This window comes from Mrakia frigida (assembly GCF_051309035.1).
Source record: "Mrakia frigida strain ATCC 22029 unplaced genomic scaffold BDY24scaffold_4, whole genome shotgun sequence".
Lineage (NCBI taxonomy): Eukaryota > Fungi > Basidiomycota > Tremellomycetes > Cystofilobasidiales > Mrakiaceae > Mrakia > Mrakia frigida.
The window spans coordinates 305873-333226 of NW_027481277.1; the positions used below are offsets into that span (position 1 = coordinate 305873).

Consider the following 27354-nt stretch of genomic DNA (forward strand, 5'->3'; position numbering starts at 1 on the left):
TTACAGCTGAGGTTGCTCGCATTGTAGACCAATACGATCCGGACTGAGAGAAGAGCTCGAAAAACTCATCCGAGTGCCGCCAAACAAAACAAGCAGTCTCTCTCGGTCAATCTCGGTCGCTCTTTTTCGAGGCAGTTTTGCGCGAGAGATGTTTCCATTTCCACGCTCGGCACCGGACTTCCATTTTCTCTTTCGCTCGGCTATTTTTTTTTACTTTTTAATCAGCATAGGCCCAGACCGAGGGTTTGGTCAGCTTGAATAAGCTCATCAATCGAAAGAGAAGAAGTTTCAGTTGGCCTGAGCCGCCTCCTCTGCTTTCTCTCCCCAACCGTCAGCCTCCCCTCCCCTCCTTCTTTCTCGCAGCTGTACTACAACTCAGCCCAGAAATGTCTGAATCCCCTTCATCAACCGTTCAAGGTTCCCCTCCCAAAGACACCAGCGTCGTCCATACAGAGGAGCCGGATTCCATGGCCGCAATCGAGGAGAAGGAAGCGAGCTCGGACGGCCTCGCTCCTCTGCGACCCCCTTCCTCCCCTACGACAGAGAAACATCGATTCCATATCCCTCCTCCTTCTCCATCAAGCAACTTCCATGCTCCTCCTCTCACCTCTGCACCTACGCTCAAGGACATCCGACACAACTCCGCAGATCTTCAGGCGAGAAGGCTCAGATCTCGAACGCTTTCCATGTCGAAGGATCGAACAGAAGTGTCTCTGGGGCGAGCTCTGTCTCGAGTTATTTCCCCGTGAGTACCTCTTCTCGAACCTCGGACTGTAGCGGATACGATGGAGGCTCTCGAGCCAGAGGGAAAACCTGCCTTCATCGGCTCGCCCTCCCTTCCCGACGTCATTGTCCTCGACCGAAACCGACTGACTTTCGTTCTTCTTTGTTTTTCTCAGTCCCTCCGTCTCTCCTTGGGGAGGAGCTGCTCCAGGAGACGAAGATCAATCTGGTCTCCCGCCACCCCGAGACTCAGAGGAGATAGAGGTCGAGGAGGCTCGACGAGTGGCTCAGCTCGAGAGTGGAGGTGAGCTTCGACGAGTCTCAATCCGGCCGTCGCGTCCCTTGAAACCGACCGACTTTTCTCTTCCTCTCCTCTTCCTCCCACAGAACCTGATTGGGAAGTCAGCTTCGACGGTCCAGCAGATCCTCTCAACCCAAAGGTACGTCCCCATCCCAAAAACTTGTTTCGTCGGCATCTCAACTCGCAGGAGAGGACGAGAATGAACTTGGGGTCCTCCCTCGTTGTTTTGGTCCTTCTCTCCTCCTCGGAAGCCGCCAGGGGAGCTTTTTAACTGATGACTGGAACTTGTTTACTCTTTCGCTCTTCGCTTCCGTTTTTAGAACTGGTCGGCTGCTTATCGATGGATGTTGACGGCGTTCGGCGGGACGCTCGTTCTCAACGCGACCTTTGCGTCCAGCGGTTCGTCTCGTCTTTCTCGTTCGATCTCTTCCTTCCTGAGCTCACGCCCACTCTTCCTGCTTGTCACCGAGCTCACCTCTTTCCTTCACACAGGATCATCCCCCTCCTCTTCTCGTCGTTGGCAGGATCAACCTTCCTCTCAGCCTGCTCGGTTCCCATCCCGTCGCCGTTTACTTCCTACAATAAACCCGATCCAACAGAGAGGAGGAAATACGTTTCGGTGAGCTCGAGCTCACCCTATGTTTCCTTCTCCTTGTCTGAAGCTAAACCGCTCTCGTCGCTTCGGTTTGCAGGACACGTTTTCTTTGTTCACTGACCCTCGAAGGTCATCGTACTCGTTTGGTTTCCTTTTTACCTTTCGTTGAAACCCGGTAGGGACAAAAGGTCGTAATCTAGATTGTTCGGTCGGAAAAAAAGAGAGGAAAGAGAAGAGTCCAAAGCTAATCGTGAAGAAGGAAATACGGTCGTCACAAAACGAGAAACGAGAAGAGAAACACAAGTCCAGACGAGGAGAAAGAGACATGGTGGTCATTAAGCAAAATCTAGAGGACCATCGGAGTGGCAGCACGACTCTCAGCGGAGGCCGAGGAAAGAGAAGAGTCCCTGAGGAGGCGTCGAACTGAGCAGGTTGGAATCGAGAGGCGTTCGAGGAGTCAGCGAACGGGTTGCCCAAGTGTCTCGAACGAAACGAACGAAACTCACCCGACTCGGTACTGCTGTCCATCTCCAGGTTTCCAGGGAGAGGCTTCGAGCTCTCTGGAAGCTTCCTCCTTTGATCGAGCGCGTCGAGAACGGCGAAGTACGCTTGAGACGACGCGCCGTAGGCCTTGAGGACGAGTTCGGCGGTGTCGGTCTCGAAGTCGTACTTGGTGTGGTTGATGAACAAACTCTCAAACCTGAGGACCAAGAGAAGGGTTGAGGGTAGGTCAGAAGGAGGAAAAAAACGAGGAACTGCTCGGTCGAGGTCGAACTCACTCCCAGCTGTCCAAATCGTTCCTCCCTCCGAGCTCCAGCTTCGAACCGACGTGGGAGACCGCAGCGTAGAGAGCACCAGATCTGTAAAATGAGAGGACAAAGGAAGAGGTCAACAAAGCTTTGCTGCGTGGGGGAGGAAAAGAGGGAAGAAAAAAAGGAGAGACGCGTCGAACTCACCGACGTGCAATCGTCATAAGAACCCCAGTGGTGGGATCTCGACCATCGCAGTTGATGAACTTGGCGAGAACGTTGACTTTGGGGGAAGAGCGAGCGAGTCTGAAGTCAGCGATGGAGGTATGGGGGAGGGAGAAAGGGAGGAGGGAAATCTGGGACGCACCGAGCTCGTCCGACGTGACGGCCCCGCTTCCGCCTCGCATCGAGCGCCAGGATTTCGAGATAGTTGCGATCTGATCCAGAATCTCATCTCCCTCCATCTCCAGCCCAGCCTGATCTAGGAAGAGTCCTGGCTGAACACCGTCGGGGGACGTTGGCGACGTTCGATCGAGCTTCTTGTAGGCAGCCTTGAAGATGTCCCTTCCTTCGACGCCGTTGTAGATCTGCGCGAGAAAAAGGAACAAATGAGAATGAAGCGAGGTCAGCAGGACGTCGCGGGAAAGGCCTGGGAAGGGAGGGAAGGGAGGGAAGGGAGAAGATCTCTTTGAGGAAACGAGACGTACCTTCTCGCATGGTGAGAATCCCTCTCGAGGCCCTCGTCCCTCCTGCTTGGCCTGTCGAGCAAGGACCGCCTTGGCTGGTTCGGAGTCGGCACCAGGGATGGAGAGCAGGAACCTGAGCGAGCTGAAGAGGAAGTTGGCGACGGATGGAGGGAGAGGAGCCGAAGGATCGAGCGAGATTTGAGACCTCTCCAGGAGTTCGTTTCGGAGCCGAGGGAGATGGAAAAGGACGATTGGCGGCATCTGCTTCCTCTCGTTGACGAGGTGTCGGTAGAAGGACTGAAGAAGGGAGAGTCCCCCGAGAAGGGCTCTCTGGCTGTCGACGAGGGTTCGAAGGCGGTTGGAGAGGGTTTCGAGGGGTTTGGAAGGGAGACTGAGGTGAGGAAGGACGGTGCTGGTGAATACGAGGTTGGCGAAGGTTCCGTACTCCTCGATTGACTGTAGGTCTGGGGAGGCAAGCGAAAGAAGAGGAAGGAGGTCAGCGAGACCAAAAAGGGCAAGCTCGAACGAACGAAACTCACGATGACCGAATTGAGTCCAGATTGGCACCAGGTCGTGGTTCTCCGGATGGTACAGCAGAATCCACCAGCCTGGGTGAGCTGGGTCGGGAGGGTAGACGGCCTGAACCTGGAAAGAGGGAAGGAAGAGAGGGAGGAGAGACGCGTCGTCAGTTTCGGTCGAGACACAAGGGGGAAAGTCCTGGGGACGAACGTTCCAACCGTGAAGTTGAACATGCCCAAGGTAAGCACCTGTCGGAGTGAGAACAAGGTCAGCTGTTCAGTTTTAGAAAAGAGGAGAGGAAAGAAGAGGAGGCAAGGCAAGGACAAACCGACGGCGGCGGCGTTGACGAGAGTTGCCCAGTAGCCTTGTCGTCCGTTCCAGTTGAGACCAATGATGGGACCACCGACGAAAGGAGGATCTCCTGGTAGAGGTTGGTTGGAAGGAAAGGCTGGGTGTGTTCTAGGATGAGAGAGAGAGACTGGACGAGGGTGGAAAAGTCAGCGTAGGAGCGACGAGAGGAGGAGACCGAGGCTGGAACTTTGGGCTTACACTCGTCGATCTTCTCCTTGGGTCCCTTCACAACCAAGACGAACGTCTGTGAGAAGATTCGAGATCAGAATCGAAACGGGGAGGCGAGGGTAGAAGACGAAGACAAAAAGTGACTCACCTCGCCCGTCTTGCTCACCAACACTTCGTCTACCGTCAAATCAGCCTTCCGAGCCTCCTCAACTCCCATCACAATCATCTCCGCCAGCTTTCGAGCTCCCTCCGCGTCCACTCCTTCCCTGGAATCCTCTTCGAGGCTCCTTGCAAGCGGCTCGACCAAGTCGGGATCGAGGAAGAGCTTGATGGGCTCCTTCTTGTCGATGGAGAGGCCGAACGGGTTGATGGGAGTGACCTCGATCTGAAAGAGAAACGAGAAAGAGAAAGAGCACAGTCAAGCGGTGAATATGGGTCGAGGAGAGAACGAAGAAAGAAACGAACCTTACTCTCCCCTCGGTTCCGCTCACGTCGAACAGCTTCCGATGCGAGAGTACGATGACCGTCGATGATAAAGTCCTGAACGTCGTCGAGGGGATAGGGTAAGGACGAAGTTGATGGTTCGAGAGGGTGGGTTTGGAAGGTGGAGGATACGATGGGATGGACCGCCGTGTGTTGAAGGTACGGTGAGACCTTTCCGAGACGAGAGTCGAACTGGGGTAAGCAAGAGAGACGGAGGGGTCAGCTTGATCGGACGAACGAAAACAGAAGTCGAACTGACCTCGAAGGGGTTGACCTTAACGATCTCAGTGGCGAGGTCGGAAACAGTACCCGTCGAGGAGAGCTGACCTCGATACCGTGCGAGGTTGAGCGACTTTACGATCCTCCCATGAACGTCGTCGGCACTGCAGGAACGAAGGGGACTACTCGTAAGCTGTACTATCTCTTCACGGAGAGAGTCTCGGCCTGTAGCTCACCGAGGGATCTTGGAATCCTCCGGTTGAGAAGCGACCTCCTTCTGGAGAATGCTGGCAAGGAGCTGCTTCACGCTCACGTTCTCCGATCTGGAGGGAAGCTTCTTCTGGATCGACTCAAGGGACTCTCGAAGGCTCTCTGCGAGATCCGACCGGAAGACGTCGAGGATTCGGGCAGGCGAGACTCCTTCTCGACGAAGGGAGATGGCGAGATCGATGAATTTGGAGAGTAGGTGGATCTTGGACGTGGAAGCGTCGGCGTTGAGGAGGTCGAGAAGGTTGGGACCTGGGATAGGGAAGAACGGGGAACGGAAGCACGAGAGAGTTAGCGAAAGGAAGAGAGACGTCAAGCCGACGCGTCAAGAGAGAGACGCTCGAGCGAATCGTGATCTACTCACTCTGGATCACGTCGATTGGGAGAACACCAGCATCCCCCAAGGCTCCAATCAGGTTGGAAGGAATGTCGCTGAAGTTGGAGGTTACTAGATTCAAGGCGAGGCTGACGACCCTTCTTGCCTGGATCGAGGGAAGAAGCCTGTCGAACTGTTGAACTGGAAGGAGGAACTGCTTCTGAGGATGCTTGAGGGCGAATCGGGCGATGAGGATGAGGTTATCATCTGGAGAAGAGGGGGAGATGTCAGCTTCTAGAAATCTGATGCGGGGACGGAAGAGGCAGGGACGAACCATGCGGGTCTTCGAAGAATTCTCCGACCGAAGAGACCGGAAGCCGAGGCGATTTAGCTCTCTGCTCCGTTCTGGGGAACCTGGCGACCAAAAAGGAATCGCGAGCTGCAAGAAACCTACGGTCAGTCATCGTCGTCTCGAGGAACAGCAAATAGAGGAAGGAGCTGACCTTCCTCCTGTGCGATCTTCTCCGCTTCCTCCTTCCCAAGCACGCTGAGAGCGAAGACGTCCAGAGCGGCCTTTACGAGAAAAGCGAGGACGTTGGTTCGAAGGTCTGAAAGGGGAGTGTCCTCGTCGTAGTCGTTGAAGTCGAGCCATTCCCTCGTTTTGAGAGGGAGAGGAGTGAGAGAGGTAGAGAGGTTGATTGGAGTTTCGTCCTCCTCCAGAGATGGTTTGGACGAGGAGGTGGTGAAGATGGGGACGTAGGGGAATCGTCGAACGGCATCGGCAACTGTGTAGCGAGATATCGAGCGAGTCAGCTCGAGATGGGTGCGGTCCGAGAGGAAGAAGAGGAGACTGACCTGAGTGCTCCGGGGGGAGGGCGCTCGCTCCCTCGACTTGACTCAAACAGGCTCGTTGGAAAGCCATGCAGACTTCGCTTTCGGAGAGAACCTGCAGACGATGCTTCTGGGCGAAGTCTTGAACTGTCGTGACCAGCGAGGGAAGTGCCTGAGGAGGGAGAGCGAAGAGGGAAGGAGGAAGAAAAGTGTGAGCTCGTCCTTCTTCCTTTGTGCTCCTCTCCTCCCTCCTTACAGCGATATCATCCCTTCTCGTCTTCCTTCTCTCCCCCAACCCCTCCTCTCCTTCTGTCTCTTTCCCTTGCAGAAAGGAAGACGACTCACCTCGTTGATCGCGTCGAGGCGAGAGATTGAGCGTCCTCGAACGATCCGAGCGACATCGGCGGTCCAGGAGAGGGAGTCTTGAACAATCTGAGATGGGAGGGACGAGATTGAGATGGAAGATGTCAGTATCGAACAGGAGCAGGCGGAACCGAGAGTACAGCGAAAGTAGAGGTCGAAAACTCACCCTGGCAGCGTGAGTTTGGCTACTCAGGCTGGCGTTCGTGCTAGAAAGCGATGGGGGTGTAGGGACCAGGACGATCTCTCGGAGGACAGCCTTGAGAAGAGAGGGATTGAGAGCCGTCGCTCCACGGAGGGCAAAGGCAGGACAGTGTCTTATAGTCAGCTCCGACCTTCTCACAGAGGAGAGGAAGGGTAGGGCGTCGTCTGATACGAGGGATCGGTACTTGATGAAAGGCCACCTTTTCCTGTTGTTGTCGAGGTCATGGATGGGTTTGGCGTAGTTGGAGCGAGCTGAGGAGGGGAATCTAGCACCGGCGTCCTTCTCGATCCCAAAGTCCGACGGCGCCTTGATCCTCCTGGAGGGTCCTTCGTCTTCGTCCTCACTGTCCGAGAAGGCGACGAGCTTCCTCTTCTTCCTCGAGACCTTGACTGGGAAGTCGTCCTCCTCCTGCTGGCGATCCTTCTCGAGCTCAGGGGAAGCGGTGGCAGCGACGACGTCCTCGTCCACGACGTTGTTGAGAGCGTTCTCTCTTCCTTTTCCTTTCGACGACGATGTTGCTTTCGATCGAGGCGACTTCCTCGTAGGCATCTCGGGTTCCCTGTCGATCACTCCTCGGACGGACTGCTTCGAAGTAAAGGCGGACCTCGAAGTCGACGCGTCGGCGTTGGCGGTGGACTTCTCGACGGGCTTGGACGCGGCTCGTCCCTTCCCCAGAGCTGCCTTCCTTCCTCGAGCGGTCGTCCTCGTCGTCTCCTTCGACGTAGAGTTCGAGGTTTCATCGAAGGTCGAGGCTGGTACTGCTGGTGGAGCGGGAAGGTCCTCCTCCATCTCGTCGTTTCTTCCATGAACATCGCACAACCCATCCTTGGTCGCCTTCTCGGGACATCCTAGTTTCCAGCAGTTGTCCTTGTCCATCGATTGGGAGGCGAGGGAACGAGGAGAGGAGGTACGGTTGTCGTGAGGAGAGAAGGGCTGCTGCTGATGATGATGATCGTGGGAGGAGTGGGAGGATGAGGATGAGGGTTGCTGCTGCTGCTGCTGGAGGAAGGTGGATGACGACGACGAGGGTTGTTGGTCCTGCTGGAACGATTGCTGATCCTGCCGGTGAGAGACGGACGACGATGAGGGCTGGTGCTGCTGCAGCTGGTAGAACGGCTGGGGTTGAACGGACGAGGGAGAGGGAGCTCCTGCGACGACCGACGCGACGGCGAGGAGGAATCCGACGAGGAAAATGCGTGGAGGGAAGAGGAAGTGTTTGGCTCGAGGAGGTGAGGGGGTCGAGGAAGCTGAGGAGGCGTTGGAGGAGGGAGGAAAGTCGTTTCGAAGTCGAGGGAGGACGCGTCGTCGAAGGAGGTGGTTGAGTAGGAGGAGAATTCCGAATCCGACGATGAAGATGACGAGGTGGAAGACGGAGTGGATGGCGTAGGGAGTTTCCGACGAGAAGACGAAGACGTGGACGAGAAAGGACGAAGAGACGGCGGCGAACCGGGAGAGGAGAGAAGTCCAAACTCCTCCAGCTCGACGGTTCTCTCCCTCCTCCTCTCCCCCGGTACCTCTTCCTCCATCGCCAGCAGTGTCCTTCTCTCCTCCACCCTCCCCTCCATCTCCAGGAGCTTCGTCCTTTCCCTCCTGCCCACCACCATCTCCATCGGCGTCGTCCTCTCTCCCCTCCCCCCCTCCCGTCCTTTCTCCTCCTCCATCTCCAGCTCGATTAGCTCGGTATCGTCGGGTCTTGTCCATCTCCCGTTTCAGAGGGGTCCTCCTCTTGATCCTGTTTGAAGAAAAGAATGCGAAAACGAGTTCGAAAGGAGGAATCAGTCGGACGAAAGACGGAACGAGTAGGGAGTTGAACGAACCTGGCGAGCTTCCTCCAGTTGGGTTGCCTGTAACTATCCTTCCTCGCTCTCCTCCTAGCGTAGGTCTCCTCCGAAGAAAACTTCCCTGCAAGGTCCTTGGGGAAGATGTCTGCAGAGACAGAAAGAGGGAGAGCAGGAGGGAGGTCAGTGAACGTGAGTCGAAACGGCAGCGATCAGAAACGTACCGTATCCGTATCCATAACATCGACCGGGAGAGAAGACGAAGGTAAAGTTGAACTTGACGGCCTTCCAGAACGCATGGAGGGAGGCGAGCTAAAAAGAGAGGAAGAGAAGGTTGCGAGGACGGGGGAATGATGAGCTCGACGTTTGAGCTAGCGAGTCAAAGAAAAGGAAGGGTCTAAAAAGAAGAAAGCGAGCTCACAAGTCCATCCAGCTGCGAGAGAAGGAGGAAGAGCGGCCACATAAAGAGTAGAAGGCGGTGATCCGATAAGGACATGGTCTGTAGAACAGCAAAAGAGGGAAAGGGAGAAGGTCAGCTTCTGCGAGATGCGATTGAAGCCGAGAGAAGAAGGACGCTCGGAATTCCTTGCTTGGGGGTAAAGATAGAAGGAGCGAAAGAGGTAGGGGGTGAAGATTTACTTACAAAGACAGAGTCTTGGAGTGTTGGGTTTGGGAGAGAAGATGGAGGAAAGGGAGGAAAAGGAGGGAGCCTGAGTGAAGGTGAGGGGTTGGAGTTCTTTCGTTCACATCCCTCAAACAGGCCTGAGGAGTTGTTGAAGAGGAACGGAAGGTCAGCTGAGATGCTCACAATGAGAAAGGAAAGAAAATATGCTCACGCAGAGAGAGATATCCAGACCGAGCAGGTTGACCTTCGCTCTCTCCTTTGGTCTCGACCTGAACCACGGCTTCGGAACGACCCGACCAAACAAATCTCGGAGTGATCTTATCGAGCCTCGAGACTCTGCTATAAGGATAAGAAAGGGAGCCAAGACGATCAGAAACCGTCCAAAAAGGTTACCGAAGCTGAGAGGGTGGGTTGAGGAAAGGAAAGGGAACGCCCTTCGCAACCAGCTTCCCTTGACAACGAGCGAGCGACTCACTTTTCCGATCCCTACTAAATCACCACGTACACCAACACCACTGAGCAGTAGGATCTAGTATCCCATGTGTTGCTGATATCTTGAACAAAAAGCGAGCAAGGCAGGTCAGCACGATTCTCGCCTCGCTGGTCGTCCTTCCGTCCTTGTCCTTCCCTCCGCGAAAAAAGACGACCTCGGGTAGACCGAGAGAGAAAAAGTTTCCCAAAAAAAGTCGACTTACCAGAAGCACCATCCTACTAACATCCCATCCAAAAGCGAAGCCGATCCGAGGTGAAACGTATGTGAGAGAGGAGCGCAAGTTGGAGAAGGAAGCGAGGGAGGGGGGGGAGGGTCCATGCATGCGTTTCGTTTTGAGCACTTTTGGAGGAGTCGAGGAGGAGGGAGAGGAGAAAAATATTGTAGGCGTAGTAGAGGAAGAGGATACGAGGGTAGTATGCAAGTCTGGGTGGAGAGAGAGGTTGTAGGAGAGGTTTAGAAGGGGGAGAGAAGAAGGGCGTGTGATGGGTAAAGGACGGACGACGGCGATTCAACGTTTCCTTCTTTGCTCCCACTGCGCAACGAATCGGTCCTGGTTCAAATTTGCCTCTCTCGTACTGATGAGCAAAATCTTGAGAGGGCGATTTACTCAATCAAGCAATCTCGATACTTCCCTTCGAAGTGAGATATTCAAGAAAGCCCGATGGGTTCCCCTCCGAAGCTCGACCTGGCTTTAAGCTCGGCTCTTCTTTCCTCAGGAAAGAGCAAAGAGACCGTAGCCTCTATCCCCTCTTCAGCCACTATGGGCCCAGCGAGAGAATTAATCAGACGCGGTAACGAGGCAAAGATCCACGTACAGCAGCTCTGAGGGAAGCAGCCCATCGTCCGCTTCTTTTGAGCTCGCTCTTCTTCACCCTCGTTTTCTCCCCTTTCTCACGCGAGACACAGAGCTCCTTGAGGAGTAAAACTCTACAGTCGGTGTGATACGAACCCCAGCAGCAGAATGGGAGAGCTCCGAGGCTTCAACGAACAAAGGGGAACCTACAGAGCCCTCGACGCAAAAAGTAAACAAAGAATGACACCTCCGACCGTCGACCAAACAAGATCGGTGTCGAGATGCTCAACTGAAAGAGAGCTAGGCTCAGAGCTCGAACGACACGAAGAAGAGTGATCTATAGAGATGTTGCTAACCTAAAAGAGAGAGCTAGGCTCAGTGCTTGAACGACAAGAAGAAACGGGACGGAGGAGAACTAGCAAAAGGAGGACGAGGTCTAAGAAAAGGGAAACAAAAGAGTCCGAGACTCGACATCGGCAGCTCTCGAGCTTACGCCAACAAGGAAGTGATCATTGCTTGCGGCTCTATCCAGGTTCGTGCTCTATCTCGAGGCTCGTTCCTCCCGCGTCCGTCTCGAACTGATCGTTCGATTTACTCTTCCGCACAGTCTCCTGCTCTGCTCCAACTTTCTGGAGTCGGCCCTGCTTCTCTTCTTTCCTCTGTGGGAGTCGAGACCGTTATTGATCTCCCTGGAGTCGGCAAGAACCTGAACGAGGTTCGTTGTGTTTTCACGTCGAGTCGAGATTCGACGCGTCCCCCGCTCTCCCTCTTCGCTGACGCTTCTCTCTGCCTCGCTATCCCACCTCTTCAGCAAACATCCAACGTCATTGGCTTCACTCCTAACTCTGGAGTTGAATTCGGAGGCATTGGGCCTTCCGACACCATCGCCTTCCCTTCGTTCAACCAGGTTCGTTCGTTTCCCTCGGCTCGAAGCTTGTTTCTCGCCTTTACTGACCATCTTCTCTTCTTTCTGACGTTTCTACTCTCGAACGCCAGCTCTTCGGAGCAGACTCCGAGTCTACCGCTTCTCAACTGGCGTCGAATATTCCCGCTTTCGCCAAAGCCGCGGCCGATGCTGGAGGAGTCGTCTCAGAAACGGCTGCAACTGCCCTTTTCGAACTTCAGCGCAGTCTCATCGTCGACAACCAGGTAGGATTGGCTGAGCTCTTCTTCGATTCAGGCTGTCAGTACAACTTCGCCTGCGAAGATGCCTCCATCGGTTTAGAATTGAACGAACTGACGCGTTTCTGCTCTTTGCTTCAAGACCCAAACGGAGGGTTCGGTCTTGACATCTGGAACTTGCTTCCTTTCTCTCGAGGAACCGTTGAAATCACTTCGAACGATCCCTTCGTAGCTCCCAAGATCGATCCGAAGTGAGCAAGCAGTCTATCGACTCCCTCGACGTTCCGTCCTCCTGACTCTCGCCGCCTCGCTCCTTCCTCCTAGATACTTCGCCTTTGATTTCGACCTCGACGTTCAAGCTGCTGCTATGAAGATGGGTCGACGGGTCTTCCAAAATGCTCCTCTCTCGTGAGTCGGGTCTCGCTCATTTCTCCGCTGGGCAACGACTCGTGCTGACCCTTCTTCTTTCCCTTCGGCCTAATCAGGACTCTCGTGAGCGGCGAGAACTCACCTGGATATGGAACTGTTGCTGAAGATGGTCAAGGGGGAACTCTCGACGACTGGAAGACCTACGTGAAGGGCTCGTGTGAGTTTGGCCGTTAATACCTCGAATCAAATCGCGAACTGAGTGTTTCGCTCTTCCCTTTCCAGATGGCTCGGTCTCTCATCCCATCTCTACATGCGCCATGATGGCTCAGGACTTGGGAGGAGTAGTGGGAGAGGATCTCAAGGTCTACGGAACCGCCAACGTCCGAGTCGTCGACGCGTCGGTCCTGCCGATGCAGGTCCGTTCATTTCTCCCTTTCTCCCCTTCTTTGCAGCCAACTGATCATCTCTACTCGTCTCTTTTCTTAGGTTTCTGCTCATCTCTCCGCCTCCATCTACGGTGTCGCCGAGTACGCTGCTGATTTGATCAAGGTTCTTCTTCTCCGTCCTTTCTTTCTCTCTTCGAAGTGTTCGCTCATACTTTTCTCTCCGGTCTGTCCAGGCCGATTCGAGTGACATCTCATCTGGTTCTACTGGATCTTCGAGTTCCAGCACAAGCCCAAGCTCAACCAGCACCTCTTCAAACTCTGCCGCGTCGAGCGTCGCGTCAAGTGAGTCTCCTCTCGTCTTTCTGTTCTCAAGTCGTCCTTCTTTCGCTTTTCCTTCCTCAGAGCCTCGAATACACTTCCAACCATCTTTCTCTTCTTTCTCGACCGCAGGTGGATCTGGAACCGACTCGTCGGCGAGCAGAGTTGCTGCTCAGCGAGCTCGAGCGCTGGCGCTGCTACCTCAGCTGGATCCAGCAACGCCGGTGTCACCTCCTCAGCTCTCAGTGTAGCTTCCTTGAATGGGATTCGAGCACTGGGGGTGCTCGCTTTTGTTCTCGTTCTCGTCGCTCTGTAGTTTCAGTCCATCTTCCTGTTCTCCTCCTTCGACTTTCACGGACTTTTTTTTTCTCTTCAGACTTCTGTAACCTTAATGTACTGTTGCTCCATCGATAAGTTATACTATTACTCTCTTTTTCAGCTCACTCTCTCTTCCATGGACTTTACTCGAACTGTTTTTTCTTGAGCTCAATCGGAAGAGCGGAGCGAGATTAATCGAGGCCTCCAGGTTGACCTCTAAAGGCTTCCTTCTCTCCCCTCCCTCGCTTTCTCCATCTGTTCAGCTCGAAGGGTCCAAGCAACTGCACCAATCGGTGAGCAGTAGCAAGGAGAATCTTCTGGGGAGCTTGAACTGACGAATCCTTTCTCGTTGGATGGTCTACTAGGATGGTAAAGCTCCCTCTCCCTCGCACCTCCCTCGGCCATCTTCCTCCCATCTTCCTTGCTCCATGCCTCCTCTCTCCTCCAACTCGATCTATAGGAACATCGTCTCGTCGTCCAAAGAGCGCGACTCAGGCCAAGGGGAAGACCGATGAGACTCAGGATACAGGGGCAGAGCCTGAAGCGAGGGAGATGGGAAGGGAACGAGCTCGGACGTCAAGCGAGCGAGGGTCGAAGAAGGACGCTATAGAGAGCTCGTTTGAAGCAGGAATCCCAAGTGAGCTTCACCTAACTAGCTTTTAGATTCCCATATCATCATTCTAACCAGTTTTCACGGTTTCCTTCGCTTTAGCAGCCTCTCCGGTCGAGCTCATCGATCCATCTCCCTCAGCTCCTCCTTCCTCCCTTTTCGTTCACTGGGACTACCTCGACCAATCTCCTTCTCCTTCTCCGCCTCCGATACCCAAACCCCCAATACTCAAACCTGCAAGCTCATCATCTCACGTCACATCCGAGGTCTACCACTCCAGCTATACGTCCGTCGCCGGTTCGTCGCAACTTGGAGGTCAAAGCATCTCCTCCAACTCCTCCCCTTCCTCCTCCACCTCGAATGGTCTCTCTGGAGAGAACTCTTCGTTACCGAAGAGCTCCAAGTGGAAGATGGTGGGCTTGGAGTGTCCGAGAGGGGTTCAGCATACCAGTAGCAAGAAGGACTCGTTGTCATCGAGGTCGTCCCATCTCCACTCGCCCTCCTCCTCCGTTCTCCTCGCCCTTCACTCCGCCTACCTGCCACCAAGTCCCAGGCCCCAACCTCGTCGTCAGCCTCGTCCTCGTCGGATCATCAAGCAGCTACCACTCCCATCACGTCGAATCCCACCATCGCTTCCGTCTCGCCCATCTTTCCTCACCTCCTCCCCACGTCGAGCTCGTCTGTTCGCTTTCCCGTCGCCGGGAAGCTCTCCCTTCCGTCTACCCACGAAGAGACCTACACCTCGGTTCGCCTATCCGACTCCTCGACCACGCCTCGTCATCCCACCACCAGCTCCCAAAAGTCGGATCCGCCTACCTCCCTCCTTCCTCAGTTCACCTTCGAAACGCGTCGAGGTCGCTCCAGTCGGCCCTCCTCCTTTTCTCCTCGCTCTTCCCACGCCTTCCCTCTTACCACGGATTCCAAAGCGCAGGCAAGCTCCCAGGGTTCGCATCAGTCCACTTCCTCCCTTCCTCAACTCACCTGCGAAACCCGTCGAAGTCGCTCGACTGGATCCCCCTCCCTCTCTTCTCGCTCCCCGATCTCCTTCGCCTCCTTCTCCTCTTCTTTCGGCCTCGCCACAGCCTTCAAGAACCAAACCTCCTCCTGCCGGTCGGATCCCTTCACCTCCTTCGTTCCTCAACGCTACCCCGAGCCGCGACGGTCTCCCTCAGGCATCACCTCCCTACCTCCTCCTCGGCTCCTCTTCCCAACGCTCGCTGGATATCAACCCTTCGATCCCCCTCAAACCGGCTCGACCCATCGCGCTATCGCCTCCCAAGATCTCAGTCGCTACGGTCGCTCTCAGAGACAGCCTGATCGAGCTCCTCATCTCCTCGGCTCGGTCCCCTCAATCGAGCTCGTCCGCCCTCACCCTCGCCCTCTCGACGATCTTCGACGGGAAGCCCACGGAGTCCGACGACCTTGTATGGTCTCTCTACTCAGCCCTGGATGGAGAACGCCTTCCTCCGAGCCTCCTTCCAATCCTCTTCAACTCGCAACACGTCCTCGACCTCAGTTCGGAGGAGAGAGCTCGACGGCTCCTCCGGATCTTCCGAGACGCCAGCCAGGACCCTCTGCTATCAGTACCGTCCTCGGATTCGGTAGGAGAGAGTCCGAGGTGGTGGCTCTCTCTCGAGCAGCTGGAGGAGACCTTCGAGTCGGCGTTGAGGGTAGCGGAGGCTGGATCGGACGCGTCGTCGTCGATTGGGGTTTCGATCTTGCTCCGGGAGGTTTGGAGTAAGATAGTGGTCATGGGTGGTGAAGGAAGCCAGGCAGAGTCGAGGAGAGGTGGGCTGCTTTGGCGATGGGTTGGGATCAGTCTTCCTCGCTCGCTGGACGGAGGAGGAATCGTCGGCACCGTTCATCACCCTCCCTCTTCGTCGTCCACTCGGATCATCCAACTGGCTCGACTCCTCGACCAAGTCGGATCCCCGTCGATCAAGTCACTCCGTGAGCTAGGAAGAAGCTTCCTCGGCGGTCGAACGGATCCGGAGCTCATCGAGGAGATCGAGATTGCGATTGAGCAGACGGAGGAGCTGCGTCGAACGAGGGACAACGCTCTCCATCCCTCCAGATTCTCAACGGAGGATAGGAAGACGCGTCGAATCGTCAGCTCGGATCCCGGGTCTTTCCAAACGACCAAGGTCGTAGGACTAGGCCACGGGAAGGACGTCGAGGCTTGGATCAACGAACTCCTCCCCTCGATCAACGAAACCTCAACGGACACGTCGGAAATCGACCTTCAACGATCAGCTTCCTCTCTACTCCATCGGACGACGACCTCCATCCTTCTCCTCTCTCACTTCGAACGTCGAGTTTCCCACGACACTCCTCCCCGACTGGTCGCTCAAATCGTCGCAGCAATCCATCGCCTCTCCTTCCTCCCCTCCACCTTCCACGTCCCCAACTCAGAGCTCCGTCTCTTCACCTCCACCATCCTTCAGGCCTACCCAACTCTTCAAGTCGTCGAAACCGAGGACATCTACCGATTGCTCACCGCCTTCGTCGTCGTTGAAGACCTCCCTTTCGCATCGCGTCTCTACCGATGCTTCCGACTTCGAGCACCGGAATTCGTCCTCTCAGGCCACCTCCTCCAGAAACTCATCGAGCTCTCGATCGGGCTTCGGACGTTGTCGGTACCGGAAGTCGAGGACACGTCGTTATCGTCTCACGATGGAGTTCTCAGTGCGGACGTCTACGTCGACTACATCTCTCAGAACAACCCTCCTCTCGAACTGGATCTCCTCCTTCCCTTCGTCGAGCAGATGGGAAGAAGGCCGACGTTCGGAGGAGTCGCCTTCAGAGCTATCACGGACAGTCTTCAGTACCACGGAGAGGATCTGCTGACGGATGAGTTGATGATCGTTATCGTAAGTCGCGTCGTTTTCGACCATCCTTTTCGCCCCGCCGAAGGACTGACCTTTCCTTTCTTCCTTCAGGCTGACGCTACCTCCCGACGGGTCATCAAGTCCATCTGCAACAGCATCGACCCCAGCAAGGATCTCCCAACCGAAGTCACAGCAACAGACGTCCTCGACCTCCTCCCCTTCTTCCGAGGCTTCTGTCGTCCTCCTCGAACCCCTCCTCCCGAAGTCTTCACCATCGCCTTCAACCTCGTCGACAGCCATCCCACTCCTTCCAACCTCGCTCTCCTCGATGTAACCTTTGAGGAAATGCTCAACCACGGTCCCACCCCTACCCTTGAAACCGTCAACGCTCTCATCTCGGCTCACCTCAAACGAGGGAAAGAGAGAGCTTCGTTCAAGGCTTTCGCCGCTCGGGAACCGTTCGACTTCGGGAGGATCGATATGGGGAGGGTTGTGGCTCTGGTGGACGTGATGACGACGAGGCTGGGACTCCGCCCGGATCGAGAGACGTGGAGTTTGTTGGTGGAAGGGTTCTTGGAGACGAGGAGGAGTCAGACGGGGATTGCGCTCGAGACGTTCTTCCACGCTCATCAGGACAAACGAGGGCCGTATCAGAGGGCGACGACGTTGCTGGTGGAGAGGTTGATGATCGAGGAGAGGGTGGAGGATGCTTGGAAAGTAGTCGAGGCGTACGAGAGGGCGAGTGGGAAGGAGTCGGTTGACGGGACCAGGTTTGCTGCTGGTGAGTGTGACTTCGCTCGTTCACTTCTTTCCTTGGCCGAGATTCTGACTCTTGTTCCTCTCATTTCTTTCAGCCAAATACGCCGTCGAGCAAGCTCTTCGAACTCCTCCTCTCCTCACGAAGGTCGTCGAAGGGCCATCGTCGGAGGTCGAGGTTGGAATGGAAGAGGAGGCGGTTGAGTCGGTGGTGGTTAAAGCCGGAGGGTGAGAGGAAGAAGAGTAGATATCTAGCTTTCTCCGACGTTTGATAGGTAGATGTCGTTCTTCGAGATTTCATAGTCGTATCGAGTCGAAAAGATCATCCTGAAGGAAACAAAGGAGAAGACGAACGCAAGTTAGCCAACGTTCGACGGTCGTTTCTTCTGACAGATGGATCCAGACTCACTGTTCACCGTCGGCGTGAAGATCGGAAGGATGTGAGCCTCGGTGTTGAAGACGTAGTCTGAGGAAGCGAAGGAAGGGAGGGGCGGTCAGTTTTTTCTTTTTTTTTTTGTGTCAAAAAGAGAGGAACGAACCTTTCAGAGAGATCACGTCCGAGTCGGAGAAGAGAAGGAAGAGATATTCTGTTGAAAAGGAAGAAGTCGAAATCAGAGATCCGTGTGCGACGTAGGAGAGAAAGGGGATGCGACGAACTGAGAGTCTCGGAGAGCCAGAACGTCTCCATTCGGTCCTCGGTCTCGACGGGGACCTGGTTGACGTCGAGAACTGAGACGTAGCCTCCAGTAGATACTCGGCAATGCTCTTGGAAGGCTTGGAAAACTAAATGGGGGGAAAGGGAGGCGATCAGCGTCATGCGGAGAAGAAAAGGAAAGAGGAAGAAACGACGAACTCTTCCACCCGTACTCTCGATAGATCGGGTCTCCCGTGAGTCGGAAAGCGAGGAAGAGAGACTCTACTGTCTCGGGTCTGTGAGGAAGAAGAGAAAAAAAGGTCAGCTTCAACCCTGAGAAGGCGAGGGAAGGCGAGAGACGACGCGACTGACCGGAGGATGTTTCGAGCGTCGATGAGCGGAGTCGCAGATCTGAACCAAGATGAATGGGAATCAAATCAGTTTGAGTACACTGATATGAATGAAAGATGGGCTCACGTCGTCTCCTTGATGTACCAATCCTTCGTCGCACTCTCTGGGTGGGTTTCCTGGTAGAAAAAGACGATTTCTGGGCCAAGTCCGCTGCGTTCGTCGAGAGAGTGAGAGATCAGCGAACGAACTCCTGGAACAGCGGCTGAGGAAGTAAGAGACGTACGTCTTGGTGTTGTAGGTGTCGACGCAGGTTTTGATCAAACCAGTACCGACCTCCCAGTCCTCGAGATCCGCTTGAGAGAAGTCGTCGGCGTTGGGAGGGACGGAGAGTCTGGCTTCGGTGACTCCGAGAAGAAGGGATCCTCCGAGGAAGCAGACGAGATGATCCTGCTTGGGGTTGAGGTGCCAGCTCCTGCGAGGGAAAGCAAGGTCAGCATCTGAATCGAGAGGGACGCGTCGCAAAAGAAGGAAGAACGAACTGAGCTCCTTGAGGATCTCGACGGACTTGAAGCTCGGCGGTGTAGACCATGTTGTTGGCCTTGGATCGGTAGACGAGTCTCTTCTTGATTCCCGACATGGCTTCGTCGTACATTTCTCGATACACAGGCTCGGTTCCGTCCTAAAAAGAAGGGGGCGGTAGATGGAGTCAGGCTGACGGCGAGGCTGGAGAGGTCAGAAACTGTGCTAACCGTCTGGAGGTACTGCTTAATGAGGTACTGTATGAAGGAAGCGAGATCGAGATCAGCGATGGGAGCAAGAAGCAGGAAGGAGGAAGCGACGAGACCAACCTCGTAGTACGAATCTCCTCGAGAACCGAGTCGAATCTCGCTGGCGAAGAACTGTCCAGTCTCAGGGCTGAATAGAGATGAAAAGTAGTCAGCGATGCGCTCTCTATATGAAGGAAGAGCTCGATCTACCTCAAGAAGATGGGATGAACTCCGTCCATCGACGGTTGAGCTCGGATCACCTCCATGACCTGCGACGATGAAAAGAGAGCACGAGGTCAGCCATGCTTCGACCAACACACGAAGAACCCCAAGCTATGCGATGCTCACCCTCTCGGCCTTCTTCCAGTAGATGGGATCCCCAGTGATCTCACTCAAGTACTTCATCTCGAGCTGAACCGTTCCGACCTCACTCAGGCTAACTGCACCTCGGTTGTCCTCGTCAGGGATTCCGATGCTCTTTCCGAGGTTGACCTTGGTAAGAGGAAGACCTGTAGGAGTGTCGTAGGTTGAAAGGAGTCGATCTCCGAGGTCGGTTGCGAGAGCGAGGTAGGTTTGTTGATCTGAGGGAGGTCCGAGATGGTAGGCAGCGAGAAGGCCTCCAAGGAGACGAATGGTGATCTGAAGGCCCAAGAGTTGAAGTGAAAGATATCAGAACAGTGACGAGAGGAGATGGAAAGCAAATGAAGTGCGATGAACTGACCTCGAACGCGTTGAATTCGACGTCGACGTCGAACGAGAGGGACGACGCGACCCAGTCTCGAGCTCGCTCGTATTCCTCTGTCAGATCCATGACGAGCAGGGAGTCCAGAGCGTCGACAATGGTGTACTGAAAGCGAAAGAAGACAGGTGAGCTGGGGGAGCTGATGAGGAGAGAAAAGAGGAAACGAACGAACCCCGATGCTTCCAAACTCCGAGATGTTGTCTCCTCGACGAGAGATGGGATGGTAGTCGTCGTCTCCGAAAGCATCGCGTTCGTATGCGTGCCAGGAGTGCTGAGGAAAGATTAAAGAGAAGGTCAGCCTTGCTTTGACGCGTCCAAGGCGAACGAGCTCTTCTCCAGCCCTCCAGCTCTCAGCTCCTCCCAGCTCCACCCGCGGCTTTCCAAGCTCCCGAAGCGTTGAGATCCGTGAATCGTAGCGACTGATCGTGTTGGGGAAAGGGAAGCTTGGAGACTCACGACGAAGGCCTCTCGAACTGCATCCCGCTTCTCGACGTCGGCCTTGAAGACGGGAGGAGGGAAGGTGGGTTTGCTGGACGCTTCAGTGACCGATGAGCTCGAAGAGGAGGGCGTCGAGTCCGTACTAAGTGTGTTTGTCGGTGAGGATTCGTAGTACTGTTCTCGAAGAACCGCCGAAGCATTAGGAAGGGTTTCAGCTTGAGCTCGATCAAAGGAGAGCCCGAAAGGATCAAGGGAAGGAAGGAGAAGAGATGGCCTCACCTTGAGCCCTTCGTAGAGCAAGCAGCCAGCTGCCAGCGTAAGCAAAAGGGTTCGGATCACCCTCCGAACTGGTGATCTTGGTGTAGGCTATTGGTAGAGGCGATCAAAGATGGGTAGGAGATCAGACGAAGGAGAGAAAGCTGAAAAAGAAGGAGATCGTTCGAGCTCACCTTCTCCTTCACCTCCAGCTCTACCTTCTTTCCCAATGGTTCCACACCTTCTCCGGCATCGGCTACACCTTGAACTGAATTGACTCGTCGCTGAGTGACGTTCGACATGGTCGAGGAAACGAGAAGATATGTTGGAGTCGACTAGAGAGTCGACGTTTGCGGAAACCTCAGCTCGACCTCCTCCCTTCCTCGCCCCTCATCATCTTTCGCTGCGCTGGCAGTTTTCAGATCATCTCCCTTCGAGGCGAGCAGAGAGCAGGAAGTAGATGGAAGATCGTGAATCGTTAATGTAGAGAAAAGAAGAAAGGAACAGGCAAAAATCGAACGAAGCCAACAAAGATTCCAAGACCGAGAACTGAAGTGAAGCGACCGACGCGTCTCCTCTCCTCCCTCAACCTCGTCGGTAGGGCTTCCCTCGACTCGAAGCACCTCTGCTCGAAGATGCTCCCCCTCGGTACGAACTCGAACTAGCCTTCCCTCGACTCGATCCTGAGCCTGCTGGAGCTCGGACGGGGATTTTGCGAACCGTGGAATGACCAGCGCACGCTTTCGAGAAGATCTCGAGGAGAAGGTCGAAGGGGCAGTCGTCCATCTGGGAAAGAGAAGAAGATTCAGTGAGCCTGTCGACATCTCGACAGAGTGATGGAAGAGAGAGATGAAGAGAGCTGGACTCGAACTGACCGAACCGAACAGTTCATGCTTCGCATTCAGCCCTTCCTCCTTCAGTCGGGGAGTAGCGATACCTGGAGCGAAAAGGGTGTGGTCAGTGGAAGCTTGAACCAGTAATTGCGAGCAGCTCAGCAAGCTCACCGAAGGCGAATCGAGCGAGGAACCTGCAAAGGAAAGAAGGGTGGTCAGCTCGCGGGACGCCTCTCCTCTTCTCTCGCCCCGTTGAAGAGCTTACCTGGGATCATCTCGAGACGAGACCACGGATAGGATGGCGTTGATCTTGTTCTGACTGATGGGTGCTCCTTCGTGAGTTGCGAGAGGCCGAGGGAACGCTCCAGCTCGTCCAGTCTTGCACCACGAACAAGTTCCACACCTCCCTCCCTCTCCATCGAACTCGCTGCTGAACTGAAATAAAGAAGAGGGAGGATAAGGTCGGTCTATAGAAGTGAAAGACAAGGAGAGGCGACTCACGTAGTCTGAGAGAGCTTTGGCGATGCCTGAAAGGAGAAACGAGTCAGCGGAGGGTTGCGTCGTGAGCAAAAGTCAGCGACGAAGAGGGACTCACAAGACGATCCAGTAGCCACGTCAATAACCTGTTTGAGCCTAGCCATGTCTCTCTCCTCTCTACGATTCGACGGAAGAAGAGGTCAGTCCGTGCAAGGGAAGAAGGAGAAGAAAAGCGACGCGTCTCGAATTCACCTCGTGATCCCGATCGAATAGATTTCTCCCGCCAATGCATCCAGTGCCGCAGGGGTCTTCGGCAGTCCAGCACCAACGATAGCGTATCGAGCTTTGACTCCCGAGACTTTCAGCTCGCAAAGTCCTCTGCGAGATCGAAGCGAAGAGAGGAAGGTCAGCGAAAAGAAAGAGGATCGAACGAACTCGTCGGCCATGGACTGACCGCATCTCCCACTGGTTGATCTTCCTCTGAATATTTGCTCGAGGAACTCCAGACGAGGCGGCGAGTTCGTAGACGTCGACAGTGTACAAGCTCGTCCCGAACTTCCAACCTTGAATGATGGCGAGTCCTTCCGTTGACTGATCCGACGTGACTTGCTTCCAGAGGGCAGGAGACAGGGGTCTGCTCGAAGCCAAAAGAAGATGGATCAGTATAGAATTCGAGGAGAAGGAAAGAAGGAAGGTCGAGCTCACTTGATGGTGTAGATGGAGCTGAAGAACGAAACGATCGAATCAGCATTAGCTCGTCCAACGCAAGAAATCAGAAGAGAGACTCACTAGGAAGGAGTGAGAGTGCGAATCATGTTAAAGTCGAGCTCCAGCTGAGCATGGTAAATCCCGAGCTGAGTTCCACGAATGTCGAAGCTGTTGAAGGAAGGGTCAGCTTCGTTTCGGAAAATGGAGTTTGAACAGAGAGAGAAGAGGGCTCACTCTGCACTCTGATGATACGAGCTAACGGCGACCACACCAGGATCTGAGGGATCGTCCTTCAGTGTTGAGAAGTGAGTCAACCAAGCGAGGATGCAAGCCTGAAGAACGAGAGAGAGGAGAGACGAGTCAAGTCAGCGCGTCGATGGAACGCGTTGAGCAAAGCTCGAACGTACCTTCGAGCAGGTGTCTCCTCGGATGAATCCTTCGAGGATCTGAAAGAAAGGAAGGAAGGGAAGATGAGCTACTGGACGATCGAGGTCACCGAGAGAAGAGAGGGGGAAGGTGGAGAGAAAGAGAGGAAGAAGGAAAACAAAGACGAACCGAGAGATCGTTGTTGCAGAGGAAGAGGTAGCAGTCCGAGGGCAGACCGTCTCGGCCAGCTCGACCAACTTCTTGACTGTAGGCCTCCAGTGCTGGGAAACGAAAAAAAAGACGCAAAGGGTCAGGCTGCGTTTCTTTCGTCGAGGGAAGGGTCGTGTTGAACTTACATTGAGCGAAGTAGAGATGAGCGATGATCCTGATGTTGGACTTGTCTATCCCCATAGCGAAAGCAATCGTTGCACAGACCACTCCCTGTTTTCAATCGACGGAAAGCAGTTCAGCTCGAAGGTTGTCAAGAACAGAGGCAGGGAACGAACCGGACCTTGTCGGACGCCATGAAGTCGTTCTGGATCTGCTTCCTCTTCTCCGGGTCCAGTCCACCGTGATAGGCAGAAGCGGCTATCCCAAACTTCTTGAGAGCATCGACGAGCTCGTCGGTTTGGCGTTGGAGAGCGACGTAGAGGATGGCGGGTCTGCGAGAGGAGAGGGACGGAGGTTCGAGACCGAGCTCGGGTCAGACGACGCACGAATGGGACGAAAAGGATGGACGAGGACCCACCCAGTTCGAGCCTTGAGATGAGGGACCATCTGTTTGACCTTGTCCTCGAAGTTTGAAGCTGTGAGAACGTTGAGGCGAAGGTTCGAACGGTAGACGGGAGTCTGGACGCGACGAGGGAAACGAGGAAACGATCAGCTTCGGGTCGAAGGACTTCCGAAACACTTCAAAAAGCTCACCTTGAAGATCCCATGCTCGGGGTCGATCTTGAAGGATTCACAGATAGATCGAGCGACCTTGTCCGCTGGAAGAAGAAGGAAGGAGAAAGGTGAGCAGGAGCGCCGCAGAAACAAGGACGAGAAACTCACTGGCTGTAGCTGTAAGACACACGACAACCTCGGCCTCAACCTCATCGGCAAATCGAGCGACTACAAATATCCGAAGAAGAGAGAGAATATCAGCATTCCTCGAGAGAGAGCGAAGTGCGAGATCGCATGCACGCGTTTCGACTCACCTTTGAGGTACTCCGGCCTGAACGAAGCTCCCCACTGCATGACAACAGCAAAGCAGAGATGTATCAGTGTCTAAGAAGCATGAAACCCGATGTCCAGAGGAAACAGTCTGACCTCAGACACGCAATGAGACTCGTCGACAGCGAGCATCGAAACCCTCACGTTCCGAATCATCTCGATGAACCCTTCGTTGCTCAATCTCTCGGGAGCACAGTAGAGGATCTTGAGAGTCCCATCTCGAACTCGCCTCTTGACGTCCATGGTTTCGTCGACTGAGAGAGAGGAATCGATCGAGGCGGCTGCAACTCCTTTCCTTTTGAGAACGTCCACTCTGATGAAAAGGTCCAAGAAGAAGATCGAAAAGGCGACGTCGTCAGACAAACTGAGATAGTGGAGCGATCTGAGGCGAGAAAGAAAGACGTACTGATCCTCTGAGGGAGAGGAGAACGGAACGATGGAGGGAAGGGAGGGAGGAAGAGGTGTGAGCTCGAGCTTCCTTCTTTGTTGCTTGCGTTCGTTTCCTCCTGTGAAGACTCACTCATGAGAGAGATCAACGGGGACACGACGACCGTGAGTCCGGGAAGGCATAGAGCGGGGACTGTTCCAAGTAGAATAACGCTCGGTGTGAGCTTGAGCAGAGCAAAGAAGGGAGCAGAGGAGGACTCGAGAAGGAGTCGGACGTCGATTGGACGACCCCTCCTTTCTGGAGCTGTGATATACTCACTCTGAAAGCAGAGAGACTTTCCTCCACCGGTCGGGAAGAGAACCAGAGCTGATTTCCTCTTGACGAGAAGTCGCTCGACGACTTGCTCCTGGAGGAGTCGGAAGTGAGGGTACTGAAGAAGGGAGGGAGGAAGGAAGGGATCCCAAAAGGTCAGCTTGCTTCGTGAACTCTCGAGCTCATCCCATGGAGCTTCCTCTCTCGAGCCACCTGAACCAGAAGTCCCCACTATCCCTCTCCCAACTCCCAGGTTAACCCACAAACAAGAAACGCAAGAGGGAAGAGCACTCACGCCGAAAACGTCGAGCAGATGCTTCTCAGCCTCCAGCATGATCGGATCCTTTTTCCCGTCGAGTTTATCTAGAGCGGCTTGATCCAGCTCAGGGAAATCATCGAACTCGTCGTCGTACTCGTCCTTGTCTGCTGAGCGAAGAGAAACCATCGTAGAAGGGAGGGTGGGCGTTGAAGGGAAAGGGCAGGAGAGGTGGCGAGCTTCGACTTCAGATGAGCGCGTCCTGGTCCTTGACGACCCCTTTTGGGAAGAAATTCCTCTGATCTTTGGCTCAGAAGCGATATGGAACCCTTTTGAGGCGAGCCAAGTCCAAAGTCCAGCATTTCAACGCGTCCGACAAAGAACGTAACGAATCTGAGCTAGAAAGAGGAGTCGCGCGACGCGTCTCGGACTCCCTCCTTCTCGAAAACCTGGGCAGCGAAACCCGCGATCTGTGAGGTAGCTTCCAAATTGAAAAGGAGACGGCTGGTCTGTTCGCAACGGTCACATCTTCGAGAGAACAGGAAGGATCGTCGAGAGAATCCTGTCAGCAACGCGGCTTGCCCTCATCCAAGGGAAATCTGCTCGTGCCGCGACCTTCCTATCCAATCCTGTTCAGTTCAGCTGGCAAATACTTACTCAGTCTGTCTATCCTTTCAGAGGGAGGAGAGAGAAATGTATATATTTTCCAGCTGAAACGCGCGCCAGTCGTATCTCGGCACCGACCTACCCCCTGAGTGTGGAAACTGCGAGCTCAGCTCTTTCGAACGTTTCTTTCTTTCCCCTTCCCGCCCCCCCTTTCCTCTTTCACGCTCAACTTTCATCTCTTTTTCCTTCCTACACCTTCAAGAACGTCTCTCACAGGCCAAAAGATCACGACTTCCTCTTGTCCTTTTCCAAAGATCCGGAGTGTGCAATCAACCAAACTGCGAAGGAGGGTCCCCCGAGTCGAGCTTGCCTTTCTTTCTTCTCCTCTTTTTCGTTTGCCCTCGTTTTTAGCTCGGAACTCCTCTTCAACCTCCAACCACCACCTTCCCTTCCGAACTGAACTCTTTTTATATGGCCAAATCGAAATCCTTCCTCCTGCCGCCCTCTGGTAACGGCGGACCCGCTCCTCCTACTCCTCCTCCCTCCTCCTCCTCCTCCTCTTCGTCCTCTTCGTCCTCGTCAGGATCACCCGCAAGGGAGAGCGAGGTCCTGCCACTCGTTTCTCTCCCTTCGATAGCTAGCTTGGATCGAGACCAAGGAGGTTGGCTTGAGGAGGAGGACGAGGATGGAGAGGAGGAAAAGGTCGATTGGGAGGAGCTAGAAGATGAGAAGGGATGGGACGACGACAATAACCTCGGCGCCGGTGAGGGAAGTCGAGAGCCGGTAAAACAGATCGCCTCCTCGAGCACCTCCTTCTTAACTCCTCCAACGAGTCCAAGCCCAGGCAAGAAGAGGACAGAAGAAGGTCGGATCGTCTTCGAGGTTGCGAGGGAGGAGGCAGAGGAGGAGCCGCGAGAATCGAGGACGCGACTCAGCCCGCAACCACTTCAACTTCGCTCGGTTGAGAAGGTCGACGATTGGGATCCTCGACATCTTCTCTCTCTCCTCCCTACATACCTGAATCTCCGACCAATCGACTCCCCTCCTCCTCCAATCACCCGCTTCTCCACCCTCCTCCAACGCTTCCTCTCCCGCTCCCGCTCCTCCTCCCGCCCTCCCTCCCCGTCCCTCCGCTCTCCCTCCCCTCCGCGCCCTTCGCTCCCTCTCAAACTCGTCCTAACCCTCTACCACACCCTCCTCTCTCTCCTTTCGCTCTTGATCCCCATCGCTCTCTCCCTCCCTCTCCTCGGCTACCTCTTCTTCACCCTCGGTCGCGTCCTCCAACAAACCTTCGGCTTCTCCTTCTACTCCTCAGCCAACACGGCCTTGTTTTGGGTTCTTTTCGGGTTGACGGTGACGGCGTACGGATACGGAGGGTACAGGATGATTCTGGAGGTGGGGAGGAGGCTGAATGGCGTTTGGAGATGGTGGGAGGTGGGCGAGATGGAGAGGGCGAGGAGGGAGAGGAGATGGGAGGTTGAGCTGGAAGGAGGAGGAGGGTTGGGTTGGGGGAGGGGTTAGATGCTTAAAATGTTTGCTGGGTTAGATTACTGTATCGTTTAGAGAAGAAGAGATATCGTACGTATTTGGGTTAATCTGCGAGGAAGGAAGAGACGAGTCGGATGATCAGAAGCGAGACGCGAAGAGAGACGAAGTTGAGACCCAAAGCGAAACGAGACTCACTACTGCGAAGCTGAGCTCTCTACGACTACTGAGCGTAGGCATCTTTTTCTCGTACATCGATGATCTACCGAAACTTCGACGGGACGAGCGAGAGAAAAAAAAGAGTTCGATTCCGAACGCGTCTCGAGAGCTCTCTCTTTTGTGTCTTCCTGCC

The 27354-nt window shown here is 54.7% G+C and overlaps 9 protein-coding genes across 9 annotated transcripts; 4 read left to right on the top strand and 5 right to left on the bottom strand.

Annotated features, from left to right (window-relative positions):
- Positions 1-236: 236 nt before the first annotated feature.
- Positions 237-1848, top strand: BDY24DRAFT_377920 (uncharacterized protein). Its single transcript, XM_076638843.1, has 4 exons — positions 237-745; positions 900-1163; positions 1345-1643; positions 1717-1848. The coding sequence occupies exons 1-3, from the start codon at positions 387-389 to the stop codon at positions 1373-1375; spliced, it is 654 nt and encodes a 217-aa protein (XP_076499851.1). The 5' UTR covers positions 237-386; the 3' UTR covers positions 1376-1643; positions 1717-1848.
- On the bottom strand, positions 1341-4408 carry BDY24DRAFT_201298 (uncharacterized protein). The gene is made up of 10 exons (XM_076636463.1): positions 4241-4408; positions 4123-4168; positions 3902-4051; positions 3784-3821; positions 3594-3699; positions 3076-3518; positions 2736-2955; positions 2576-2651; positions 2399-2479; positions 1341-2319 (listed from the first exon to the last, which is right to left on the bottom strand). Exons 1-10 carry the CDS (start codon positions 4316-4318, stop codon positions 1656-1658), a joined length of 1902 nt encoding a protein of 633 aa, XP_076499852.1. The 5' UTR covers positions 4319-4408; the 3' UTR covers positions 1341-1655.
- A 2892-nt stretch (positions 4409-7300) lies between these two features.
- On the bottom strand, positions 7301-8410 carry BDY24DRAFT_377935 (uncharacterized protein). Its single transcript, XM_076638844.1, has one exon. The coding sequence runs from the start codon at positions 8381-8383 to the stop codon at positions 7622-7624; it is 762 nt and encodes a 253-aa protein (XP_076499853.1). The 5' UTR covers positions 8384-8410; the 3' UTR covers positions 7301-7621.
- Positions 8411-8424: 14 nt separating this feature from the next.
- Positions 8425-9005, bottom strand: BDY24DRAFT_377937 (uncharacterized protein). The gene is made up of 2 exons (XM_076638845.1): positions 8591-9005; positions 8425-8505 (listed from the first exon to the last, which is right to left on the bottom strand). Exons 1-2 carry the CDS (start codon positions 8793-8795, stop codon positions 8483-8485), a joined length of 228 nt encoding a protein of 75 aa, XP_076499854.1. The 5' UTR covers positions 8796-9005; the 3' UTR covers positions 8425-8482.
- A 1950-nt stretch (positions 9006-10955) lies between these two features.
- On the top strand, positions 10956-12806 carry BDY24DRAFT_428283 (GMC oxidoreductase-domain-containing protein; the record flags this gene model as incomplete). The annotated part of the gene is made up of 9 exons (XM_076644058.1): positions 10956-10994; positions 11070-11177; positions 11274-11369; positions 11459-11645; positions 11727-11835; positions 11909-11992; positions 12070-12170; positions 12236-12369; positions 12440-12806. Coding segments are annotated over 9 exons (1005 nt in total), but the record flags the coding sequence as incomplete, so codon positions are not given.
- A 412-nt stretch (positions 12807-13218) lies between these two features.
- BDY24DRAFT_201433 (uncharacterized protein) lies at positions 13219-17493 on the top strand. The gene is made up of 4 exons (XM_076636465.1): positions 13219-13612; positions 13688-16455; positions 16525-17194; positions 17268-17493. Exons 1-4 carry the CDS (start codon positions 13342-13344, stop codon positions 17399-17401), a joined length of 3843 nt encoding a protein of 1280 aa, XP_076499856.1. The 5' UTR covers positions 13219-13341; the 3' UTR covers positions 17402-17493.
- Positions 17433-20711, bottom strand: BDY24DRAFT_201414 (glycoside hydrolase family 47 protein). Its single transcript, XM_076636464.1, has 18 exons — positions 20551-20711; positions 20381-20467; positions 20120-20275; positions 19836-19934; positions 19643-19768; positions 19270-19560; positions 19132-19190; positions 19003-19069; positions 18904-18930; positions 18694-18833; positions 18438-18626; positions 18281-18364; positions 18176-18214; positions 18023-18099; positions 17827-17952; positions 17709-17756; positions 17579-17635; positions 17433-17496 (listed from the first exon to the last, which is right to left on the bottom strand). The coding sequence occupies exons 1-18, from the start codon at positions 20656-20658 to the stop codon at positions 17492-17494; spliced, it is 1785 nt and encodes a 594-aa protein (XP_076499857.1). The 5' UTR covers positions 20659-20711; the 3' UTR covers positions 17433-17491.
- A 103-nt stretch (positions 20712-20814) lies between these two features.
- On the bottom strand, positions 20815-25114 carry BDY24DRAFT_377951 (RecQ family ATP-dependent DNA helicase). Its single transcript, XM_076638846.1, has 24 exons — positions 24951-25114; positions 24662-24773; positions 24476-24535; positions 24362-24368; positions 24052-24268; positions 23940-23973; positions 23794-23853; positions 23665-23729; positions 23489-23589; positions 23252-23402; positions 23097-23181; positions 22930-23021; positions 22782-22820; positions 22609-22706; positions 22456-22542; positions 22372-22389; positions 22121-22300; positions 21919-22044; positions 21785-21843; positions 21691-21716; positions 21455-21624; positions 21361-21383; positions 21232-21293; positions 20815-21142 (listed from the first exon to the last, which is right to left on the bottom strand). Exons 1-24 carry the CDS (start codon positions 25098-25100, stop codon positions 20942-20944), a joined length of 2223 nt encoding a protein of 740 aa, XP_076499858.1. The 5' UTR covers positions 25101-25114; the 3' UTR covers positions 20815-20941.
- A 639-nt stretch (positions 25115-25753) lies between these two features.
- BDY24DRAFT_438526 (uncharacterized protein) lies at positions 25754-27118 on the top strand. Its single transcript, XM_076644369.1, has one exon. The coding sequence runs from the start codon at positions 25989-25991 to the stop codon at positions 27036-27038; it is 1050 nt and encodes a 349-aa protein (XP_076499859.1). The 5' UTR covers positions 25754-25988; the 3' UTR covers positions 27039-27118.
- The last annotated feature ends 236 nt before the right edge of the window (positions 27119-27354 follow it).

Coding starts and splice junctions, on each gene's coding strand:
- BDY24DRAFT_377951 (XM_076638846.1), bottom strand. CDS start 25,100: ATGGTTTCTCTTCGCTCAGCAGACAAGGACGAGTACGACGACGAGTTC. Junction 22,707..22,781: donor GAGGAGACACCTGCTCGAAG/GTACGTTCGAGC, acceptor CTCGTTCTTCAG/GCTTGCATCCTCGCTTGGTT. Junction 21,143..21,231: donor AGCATGAACTGTTCGGTTCG/GTCAGTTCGAGT, acceptor TCTCTTTCCCAG/ATGGACGACTGCCCCTTCGA.
- BDY24DRAFT_201298 (XM_076636463.1), bottom strand. CDS start 4,318: ATGATTGTGATGGGAGTTGAGGAGGCTCGGAAGGCTGATTTGACGGTA. Junction 3,822..3,901: donor CGTCAACGCCGCCGCCGTCG/GTTTGTCCTTGC, acceptor TCACTCCGACAG/GTGCTTACCTTGGGCATGTT. Junction 3,519..3,593: donor CTGGACTCAATTCGGTCATC/GTGAGTTTCGTT, acceptor TTGCCTCCCCAG/ACCTACAGTCAATCGAGGAG.
- BDY24DRAFT_377937 (XM_076638845.1), bottom strand. CDS start 8,795: ATGTTATGGATACGGATACGGTACGTTTCTGATCGCTGCCGTTTCGAC. Junction 8,506..8,590: donor AACTGGAGGAAGCTCGCCAG/GTTCGTTCAACT, acceptor TTCTTCAAACAG/GATCAAGAGGAGGACCCCTC.
- BDY24DRAFT_377935 (XM_076638844.1), bottom strand. CDS start 8,383: ATGGAGATGGTGGTGGGCAGGAGGGAAAGGACGAAGCTCCTGGAGATG.
- BDY24DRAFT_377920 (XM_076638843.1), top strand. CDS start 387: ATGTCTGAATCCCCTTCATCAACCGTTCAAGGTTCCCCTCCCAAAGAC. Junction 746..899: donor CTGTCTCGAGTTATTTCCCC/GTGAGTACCTCT, acceptor TGTTTTTCTCAG/TCCCTCCGTCTCTCCTTGGG. Junction 1,164..1,344: donor CAGATCCTCTCAACCCAAAG/GTACGTCCCCAT, acceptor TTCCGTTTTTAG/AACTGGTCGGCTGCTTATCG.
- BDY24DRAFT_201433 (XM_076636465.1), top strand. CDS start 13,342: ATGGTAAAGCTCCCTCTCCCTCGCACCTCCCTCGGCCATCTTCCTCCC. Junction 13,613..13,687: donor GTTTGAAGCAGGAATCCCAA/GTGAGCTTCACC, acceptor CCTTCGCTTTAG/CAGCCTCTCCGGTCGAGCTC. Junction 17,195..17,267: donor CGGGACCAGGTTTGCTGCTG/GTGAGTGTGACT, acceptor CATTTCTTTCAG/CCAAATACGCCGTCGAGCAA.
- BDY24DRAFT_201414 (XM_076636464.1), bottom strand. CDS start 20,658: ATGTCGAACGTCACTCAGCGACGAGTCAATTCAGTTCAAGGTGTAGCC. Junction 19,769..19,835: donor CGGAGTTTGGAAGCATCGGG/GTTCGTTCGTTT, acceptor TTTCGCTTTCAG/TACACCATTGTCGACGCTCT. Junction 19,070..19,131: donor GTTCATCCCATCTTCTTGAG/GTAGATCGAGCT, acceptor ATCTCTATTCAG/CCCTGAGACTGGACAGTTCT.
- BDY24DRAFT_438526 (XM_076644369.1), top strand. CDS start 25,989: ATGGCCAAATCGAAATCCTTCCTCCTGCCGCCCTCTGGTAACGGCGGA.